Source organism: Lontra canadensis, unplaced genomic scaffold, assembly GCF_010015895.1.
Source record: "Lontra canadensis isolate GAN:19392208 unplaced genomic scaffold, GSC_riverotter_1.0 scaffold110, whole genome shotgun sequence".
Classification (NCBI taxonomy): domain Eukaryota; kingdom Metazoa; phylum Chordata; class Mammalia; order Carnivora; family Mustelidae; genus Lontra; species Lontra canadensis.
The window spans coordinates 309,912-319,303 of record NW_022631104.1 but is presented as its reverse complement, the minus strand read 5'-3'; the positions used below and the strand labels follow the sequence as shown (position 1 = coordinate 319,303).

Genomic DNA, 9,392 nt, shown 5'->3' with positions numbered 1-9,392 from the left:
CACTTCTCGCGAGGCTGCGGTAGGGCCGGCCCGACATGGCGGAAGGTAGGCTGTGCGGGGGGCGCGCGGGACGGCGCTGGGCGGAGCGGGCGCTGCGGGACGGGCGACGCGGCGCTGAGGGGGCCGGCCGGGCGTGGTCGCACCGGGCGCGGCGGGTGTCGGGGGCGCGCGGCGGGTGTCGGGGGGCGCGCGGCGGGCCGGGGTTCTGAGCGGGGCTCCCGGGGCGACGCCCCTCGGGCGCCCCCGACCCCCGCGGGCCACGGCGGCTGCGGAGCCGGGTCCGGGCCGTGTGGCTGGGCGCGCCCGTGGGAGTGCGCGGGGCGCCCCTGGGGACCGGCCGCGCTGGCGGGGTCGCCCGCTGCTCGGAAACCGAAACTGCTGTCCCGGCACGTCCGGCGTCCGGCCTCCCGGACGCTGCCCCCAGGACGGCGGGGGTGCGGGTGCGGGCGTGGCCGGAGTCGTCCGCGTCCTGCTCTCGCGCTCTCCCGGGGCGCCGTTCGGGACCCTGCGGGCGGAGGCGCTGCGGCCTCTCGGGCCCTGCCCCCCGCGCACCGCGGGCCGGCGTCCGCGCTGTGGGGGCGGATTGTGCGGGGGGAGGGAGGGCAGGCGGCGGCGCGGGGTCCTGCGGCGGCTGCCGCGCCGCCCCGCTGTTGAGGGAAACGCGCCTGCTGTGACCCGGTGCCCTTCGAGCGGCCGCAGGGCGCTGGTCACGACCTGCCCCAGCGGGGCCTGAGCCCGTCGGGGCGGCCCCGACGGCGCGCAGGCCTCCCACCCGGGCCTTGGGCTCGGCGACGCGCTGGTGAAGCCGGCCTGCCTTGCCCTGCGCTCACGCGGGTCTGACGCCGAGATCCCGGGCACGGCCGGCGCCGGCACCGGCACCCCGCTGGCACCCCGCTTTGGGCTCGGTCCTCCCCTCGTTAGACGCCCTGGTCGGGGGCGCAGAGGGACATCGCGTGAACGCAGAGAGGAGTAAAAGGGACGGAAGCAGCAGCTCGTTTGGGGGCAGATCGGTGCCGGAGCAGCGAGGAAGGGCGGGAGGGAGGGGAGCAGGAGGGCCTCCCGGGAGGCCCGGGGTCTAACCCTGTGCGCTGGAAGGGGCGGGAGTGACCGGGCTGGGAATGGCGCGGCGGCCGGGGGTCGCTCAGCACTCCTGCTCCGCACCTGCTTGCCCCGCGGTCGGCTTGCAGGCCGGAGGACCTCGCGCAGGCTGCGGGTGCCTGGACACGCGGCCAGGGTCGCCCTGGGACACGCGCACCCCGGCGCCCGGGTGCCTGCAACGACACCTCCTGGAGGATTCCACCGCCAAGAGGTCATGGATGGGCGCGCCCACCGGGGAGGTTCCCGCCGGGCGGCTTTTCTGCGCCTGTTCTGTGTTTCAGTTTCCCGGCCCGAGGTTTCAGGTTTGGGGAAACAGTGTTGCCAAACGTCGGGAAGCCTTGAGTGGGGCGGGGAGGGTGCTGGGGGGAGGCAGGCAAGGGTAGCTGAGAAGTCATGCTGCCGGCGCTGCAGTCCGTTTGTCAGGGCCGCTCCGCCCGTTCTGAAATCCCCGCGGACAGACAGACCAGTCGCCGAAAGCTGGGCCCGGGAGCAGCGGGTCCGTCTACGAGCGTGCGCTGTGCGGACCTGCTGCTGGTGATTTTGCGTGCGGTGCCAGGGCGCGAGGGTGTGGGAAGCAGTGCCTGGGAGTACCGTAGAGCACGAAGAGACCGGTGCGCAGGTCCCCTCTTAGGGACTCCTTTAGAACTCTGCGTTTTCTTCCTTCTTTCCATTCGTGGCTGGTGGTTTGACCCAATGTATTTAGCTTAAAATCTGTCCTGAATTAATTTCTACCCTACATGTGCAGCTCTCCTACTAATTTAAAATTGCTTCATCACTCAAAAAAAGTCCTTCCTACTCGGACTTCCTGCTTTTCCCTTTTCTCCTTGCTTTTGCTTCGTCACCACCCACTTTTACAGTTCCAGCGTTCCCTCTATGACAGGGAGGAGAGCACATCTCCTTTACTCTTCTCAGCACGCTCACCCCACACACACTCTCCGCTCCTGTGGGTCTCTGTGATCTTAAAAATACATTCCAAAGCCTTCCAGGGACCCTCAAGTCCCAGCGGGATCTGACCCCTGCTTAACCGTGTGGCCGTGCCGCCTGCTTCTCTCCCGTGTCGCCTGCTTCTCTCCCGTCTCCGTGCTTTTGCCACACTAACTTCCTTGCTGTCCCACGTGCACTCCCAGCCCATCCACCTCTCTGTCTGTCCCTGTGGCGCCTTGGCCTGGAACAGTCTCTTGAGGTCTCTACTTGCTGCTAAGTGGCTCATTTGAGTGTCTTTTTAGTTCTCACCAGCTTTAGAGATGTTCCTAATTATTTTTTAAATTCTTTTATTGTAATGTAAACCCCACGAGGGTGGAGACTTCCGTTTTGTTCAGTGCTGTGTACCCCAGCTTGGAATCATACCTATGGTGAAGGAATGGCTGCGTTTACTGGGCGTCATTTACCAGACATGAAGCAAAGTAGCCTGGATACTCCTCAGTCTCTGGTCGGGTGCGCTGGCAGGACTGGCTGTTCTTGTGTTCTGAATAACGTTAGCCTCCTGCGACTCCCCAACCTGCTTTTCGTCCTGCCTGTTTTAGTCTTAGCAATCCAAGTAGAATGCTTGAGAGCTCTTCTGACTTCAGACGAGGATTTGAATCCGAGTCCCGCCAAGCTGTTAGCCCGGCAAGCCGGTTAATTGCTCTCCGTCTCCATTTCCTCAGCTTTAGAAGAGGGGGTCCTCTCTGTCTCAGACGTGGCTGAGGGGGCGTCAGAAGAAATGGTGCACAAAGAACACTGCCAGCGCAGTGCCTGGCGTTCTGACCCTGGCCTGTGCTCTTTTCTTCGTCCCCTCTTCAGCTCTGATCTCCTTCCCTTCCTCAGTAAAATGAAGGTGAAAACTGGAAAAGATGTAATGGGTTACTAAACAGAAAATTGATCATGGACTTTTATTAGCTTACTGGAATTTGGTGAGGAAAAGACTTTGGACAATTCAAATACTAGGTGAGTACATTTCATATTCTGGACAATCACTGGCTGATACAGTAGCCACTAGCCCCATAGGGCTACTTTCCTTTAAATTAAGTAAAATTAAAAATTCAGTTCTGAGGCACCTGGGTGGCTCAGTGGGTTAAAGCCTTTGCCTTCAGCTCAGTTCATGATCCTAGGGTCCCGGGATCGAGCCCTGCATTGGGCTGTCTGCTCCACAGGGAGCCTGCTCTCCATGCCCCCCTTCCTGCCTCTCTGCCTACTTGTGATCTCTCTCTGTCAAATACATAAAATAAAAAGCTTCAAAAAAAAATTCAGTTTGTGTGGTCACAGTTGCTCAGTTTCAGTTGCTTTGTAGCTGTGTGCTTGGTGATCCCCTTCCTAGCACACAGCCCAGATGAACAGCACTTGCATCATTGCAGAAAGTGCTGTTGGATAACACTCCTCCAGAAAGTGCTTTGTCAGTACAAGCTGGTAGAAGGAGGGAAAGGAAAGTTTGCTCTCTTTTCAGTTTTCAGATTTATTCCTTTCCTTATTATTTTACTCATTCAGTGAATATCTGTCCCATACTTTGTTTTGGTCTTGTTTGTTCTTTCTTTCTTTCTTTCTTTCTTTCTTTCTTTCTTTCATTCATTAACATCTAAGGTATCATTTGTTTTAGGGGGACAGGTCTGGGATTCATCATGTCCCAGGCTTTTGACAATTATGCATTCCCTGGAAATCTCTTGACCACTATTCTTTCATAAGCATTGCTTCCTTTTTTCTGCCATTCCCTTTTTTCACTTCTGTCACCTGTGGCACCTGTTCACTTTCTCCTTGAGGATTTTCTTTTCCCCCCACGAAGAGAGAAGGTTTATCAGTCCACTGCAGTGACTACGGGTATGTGGGAAGAGAGGTGCAGGGTTCTGTCACTGGAAAGGCAAGTGAGAATACCCAAGTGTTAGTGTCCTGTTGAATCGGAGTAGGCCAAGGGTCTGGGGTATTTAAGCTCTGTCTTGTGAGGCGCTGTGGGGTGGAGGATGGGATGAGCATGGAGTGGGAAGAGGGAGAAGTGGTGGTTCAGACAGAGGAGCCAGACCTCGAGCTTCTTCACAGGAGAGTCTGCAGTGTGGGAGGGGAGGTGAAAGCATGTGTAAGAAACTACTGTAAGGCAGAAGGTGAAAAATGCTAGAAGTTACTTTGAAAATTCAGATGGGAAGAGATATTTTAGGAAAGTGGTAGGGAGTATGTTTTGGGTAGTCAGGGAAGGTCTTTGCTGCAGGTAATAGCATTTGACCTGTGATTCGGAAAATCGACCTCTTTTGGACACGGGGAGATGGTAGTGAGAAGAGGTCACTTCTTTATGGAAGGAATAGTGGGATACGAGGTTGGAAAAGTATGTTAAGGGGCAGATAATGAACGGATTGATAAGGTGTTTGGATTTTACGCTGTGGGCTGTCGAGTGAGGCTGCTGAGTGATACCCGCCAAGGTTGTGACAGACTAGAATCGTTGGTGGCATGCGGGTAGGACTGCAGTGCAGAGGACGGATCTGGGAGGACTGTCACAGTTGGTGATGAGTTTTTTTGGTAAGGAGCTTTGGGCTGGTGACCGATAGGAGCAGGACTTACAGAAGGTATGAAAGATGGGACTTTTGAAGCTTGTTTACATGTTGACAGGAGATAGCAAAGATGACTCAAGGGTTCTGCATCTGCATGACTCAGATAATGGCTGGGAGGAGGAGGAACAGATTCGAGAACAACTATCTCGACCTCCTTTGTGGGTATAGTTTGCCGTGTCCAGTGGTTGTGTCTTAGCCAGCGCGGTTAGAAGCATTTCCAGTCAGACTGGCCTGTGGGTAAAAATTAGCTAGTTAACTAATATTTATTGATGATCTCTTATGAAACCAGCCCTATGATCAGGGCTACACATAGTGAGGTTTGGAAGGAAGTTTGTCATGCCACTGACTTACAGACAAGACTTCACAGAGTTGGGCTCCGTTCAGGAAAGTGTCTTTCATTTCTCTTAAGTGGAAGCTGCTATGCCAGGGGTGACAGAGTGACCAAGACAGTCTCAACCTTGATGGGACCTTGGAGCAGACAGAAGGGCACAGTTTCTCAGAAAAGGATGTGTATTGTGTTTTATGATCACAGATTTTCTCTCGCGTTGTTGATCGATGGCACCACTAATAAGCACGCTCTCACGTCAGTGACCTGCACTCAGCTGCCACACCTGTGGGTCCTGTGAAGCTGGCCTTCCCGTGTGTTCTTCCTGTCTGCGGGCTGTCCCAATTCAGACTGCTAGCTCCCAGCACGGTGCGGTCGCCTGGGGAGCTTTTAAAAACCCAGGTTTGTGCATCAGTCAGCTTCAGGGAAGAGCAACGTATCCCACAAAACATTTTTTTTTCAAACTGAGTCATTATTGGATAAAACATGGTTTTACTGAATCAGCTTTTTAAGCTAGTCTGTTATATATGTGTGTGTATGTAAATGTGTAGTGTGTATGTGTACACAGATGCAGATATGCATAAAATAAGGTAATGTTGGGGCGTCTGGGTGGCTCAGTGAGTTAAGCCTCTGCCTTCAACTCAGGTCATGATCTCAGGGTCCTGGGATCGAGTCCCGCATCAGGCTCCCTGCTCAGCAGGGAGCCTGCTTCCCCCTCTCTTTCTGCCTGCCTCTCTGCCTACTTGTGATCTCTGTCTGTCAAATAAATAAATAAAATCTTAAAAAAAAAAAATAAGGTAGTGTTTCCTACCTAAGGAAGGAGTCCTGGATAGTGAGTTTTATTTGTAACTAGTGTAATAGGGTTTTTTAAAGCAAACTTGGGTGAAACAATGGCTTTTGTGCTTTGTCAAAACATTCGGGTTATGACAGTTACATTCGCTAGGTTTTTAAAAGGGCAAGAAGTCAGAATATGAGCTATCTCTTAGCACCCTCATATTTTTAATAATATCTGAAGAGTGAGAGAGAGGAGCAGGGGAGTGCAGCCTGGCGGGCTCCGGCGGTCCTGACTGACCCTTTGCGTGTTCCAGATGGTATCGACCTCCTCTTTCGCTTTTCCTTTCCAGGGGGATGTGTTGTGCACCTGAATTCTCAATAGTGAATATACCCACTTATTTCATACTCTTTATTAAAGGGTCGTCTTAGGGGCACGTGGGTGGCTCAGTCGGTTGAGCGTCTGTCTTCGGCTCAGGTCATGATCTTGGGGTCCTGGGATCGAGCCCCGCATCAGGCTTTCTGCTCAGTGGGGAGTTGGCTTCCCCCCTCTCTCTGCCCCTCCCCTGCTCATGCTCACCTGCATGTTCTTTCTCTGTGTTGGATAAATAAAATATATAAAAAATATAAAAAACAATGGTCATCCTACATTTAGCACTCTTGATTAAAGAACGGACATGAACCACTGTGGAAGAAAATTCCCATCTGAACTGGGACAGGGTTAGAAAAGTCATAGCAAGGACGCCTGGGTGGCTCAGTGGGTTAAGCTGCTGCCTTCGGCTCAGGTCATGATCTCGGGATCCTGGGATCGAGTCCCGCATCGGCCTCTCTGCTCAGTGGGGAACCTGCTTCCCTCTCTCTCTCTCTCTGCCTGTCTCTGTCTACTGTGATCTCTCTCTGTCAAATAAATAAAATCTTGAAAAAAAAAAAAAAAAAAGAAAAGTCATAGCAGAGGTGAATCATCACCAGGGAGGAGCTATTTGTCGGTGCTGATGCCAGCAAGGAGGATAGTAATTTCTGAGAAGTTGATATTTGAATGAAATACTGTTATGTGGAAGACCCTAACATATTCCTGAGACAATATTTAGTCTTGCACATCTCCAAACAGGATGTTGTCACAGCTTTTACAGTGATTTTTTTCTTTTATCTCATGGACATGGTTAAAGCAGAGTAAAAGATAAAGTCATTTAGTGAGTAATGCATTCTATAAAGAACACTAATTCACTGTTAAGATTGGGGCTAGAGTACAAAAACTAGAGAAGTGAGAAGAAATGAAACGTCAAGATTTTGTTCATCTAAAAAAACTTGATGAGTTCAGTTTTGGTTAGAATCTGAGTAAGCAGAGGGTGTAGAAATTGCATTTAATTCCTGGTTAGTGAATTAACAGTAAACATTTGCTGTCCTGATACTGGAGCCTCAGGCAGCATGGCACTGTGGGACGAGCACGGACTTCGGCTTGAGGTCTTGAATCTTCGGTTGGTCTCCCACTAACTGTGTAGTTTTTGACCGTCCATTGAATCTAAGTGAATTCTGTTTTGTTAAGTGCTGTGCTGTTTGGAATATGTTGGTTAGAATATGAGATAATGAGTTAACTGGTATAGGAGACATCAAAAAATACTAATTCCTCTTTTTTATTGTCAAGTGTTACAAGAAAGCATACATTTTATTCACTGTGTAAAACTTTGTTGTTGACACTAATCAGCAAGAAGCTGCTAGGACTTTAAAACATTTTACTTTGTGGAATCTTTTGCTTGTAAAGGAAAGTGTATTAGTTTTCTAGGGCTGCTGGAACACATAACCCCGAGCTGGAAGGCTTCAAACAACAGAGATGTATTCCTCATGGTTCTGAAGGGTGGAAGTGTAAAACCAGTGTCACTGGGCTGAAAGGAGAGTGTCACTCCCCCTGGGAAGAGCCTTGCTTCCAGGGTGGTTGGCATTCCTCCGCTTGTCAGTCTTCAAGGCTGTGTCTTCGTGTGGCCTTTCCTCTTCATGTCAAAGCTCCCTCTGCCCCTCCTCATAAGGACGCGTGTCATTGCTCGGGGGCCTGCCCACCTCAGCTCTCTAATCACACCTGCAGAGCCCCCCCTTCCCTTGGCATATAAAGGTGATATCCGCAGGTTCCAGGGATGAAGACATGGATGTTGATGGGGGCGTTTGTCAGTGTACCACAGTAGGCAGTGTCATGGGATTTGATCATCCGAGTCATCAGATTTCTAAAATGCTGTTTGTGTGCAGTTTCGGAATGCTCAGAGCACAGCCAGTGGAGTACCAAGATAAATAAGACGTTTCCTGCCCTCAAGAGACTTCTTAGAGGAGCCAGAACACCTCGGTAGGAAGCTTGTACTTTTCTAGACAGTAGAGAACTGGCTGAAGGCGTTCGGCTTGGTTAAGCCGTGTTTCAGGAGGATGAGTGATGACGTGTGTGGAATACAGTGGCGAGGGAAGTAGGACGTGGATGCTGGCTGCACGGGAGTGAGTCAGATGGGAAAATGCTGGTGCGATGGTGTTGAGAAAGAGGAAGACGTCAAGCTGCGTCCCAGAGGGAGTGTGCTGCGAGTTTTATTGAGGCATGATTGGCAAACAGTGAGATTCACCGTTTTCAACTTGACAGTTGACGCCACGGCAGTCATGACCTAGAACATCTCTGCAGTCTTCAGAGGTTCCCTTGAACTCCTTTGCAGTCCGTTCCATTCCTGGACCTCTGGCAGCCACCGATCTGCTTTCTGTCACTGTGGTTTGCCTCTTCTGCAGTTTGGTGCGGGATCCTGTGGTATGTGGTCATTTGTGTGTCTGGCTTCCTGCACTCAGCATGTTGCTTTCCAGGCAGCGTGTTGCCAGTGTCAGTAGTCGGATCCCTTTCACAGAGGAGTAGCTTTCCACTGGATTTCTGCACTGGTATTTGTGTGCCTTCGCCGGCTGGAAACTTCAGTTGTTTCCTGTTTGTGTGCACGTGTTTCCATTCCTCTGGGTCAGTAGCTGGGAGGGGACCCGCTGGGTCACAAGGCAGGTGTGTGATTAATTTTGGAGCCATGGTTGGCCTCCTTTCCAGAGTGGTTGTGCTGTTCCGCGTCCTCGCTCCCCGCGTCTGCGCCAGCACTTTCAATTTTGCCGTCCAGCGGGAATGCCAGGGCAGGCCAGGGGGGCTTTAACTTGAATTTCTGAAACGACTGACGACGCACATCTCTGTATTTGTGTACTTTATTTGCCGTGTCCTTATGTTCTTTGGTGAAGTGTTCCCACTTGTGGCCCCTTTTTATTGTGTTGTATTATTGTAGCGAGCTCTAAGAGTTCTTAACGTGGTCTGAGTAGAAACCTTTGCTGAAAATAACACTTTTTACACGTTTCCTCCTTGGCCGTGGCTTGCTTGTTCTTTTTCTTAGTGTTTAAAGAACAACTTTGGAAATTCGTAATGTCCAGTTTACCCGTCTTTTCCTCTTAACTGATTCTTTTTTTTTTTTAAATATTTTATTTTTTAAAATTTATTTGACAGACGGAGATCACAAGTAGGCAGAGAGGCAGGCAGAGAGACGGGGGAAGCAGGTTCCCCGCTGAGCAGAGAGCCCGATGTGGGGCTCGATCCCAGGACCCTGGGATCATGACCCAAGCCGAAAGCAGAGGCTTTAACCCGCTGAGCCCCCCAGGCGCCCCAGAAGGAAGAGTCTTACACAGACCATTGCTGGTTCCTTTTT

General features: G+C 51.8%; 1 protein-coding gene across 1 annotated transcript in view; it reads left to right on the top strand.

Annotated features, from left to right (window-relative positions):
- ANKFY1 (ankyrin repeat and FYVE domain containing 1) overlaps window positions 1–9,392 on the top strand; it is a 71,022-nt gene continuing 61,630 nt past the window's right edge. The window contains exon 1 of the mRNA XM_032840090.1: window positions 1–45. Within this exon, the coding sequence (XP_032695981.1) occupies window positions 36–45 (10 nt within the window). The 5' untranslated portion in view covers window positions 1–35. The remainder of the gene's footprint in view (window positions 46–9,392) is intronic.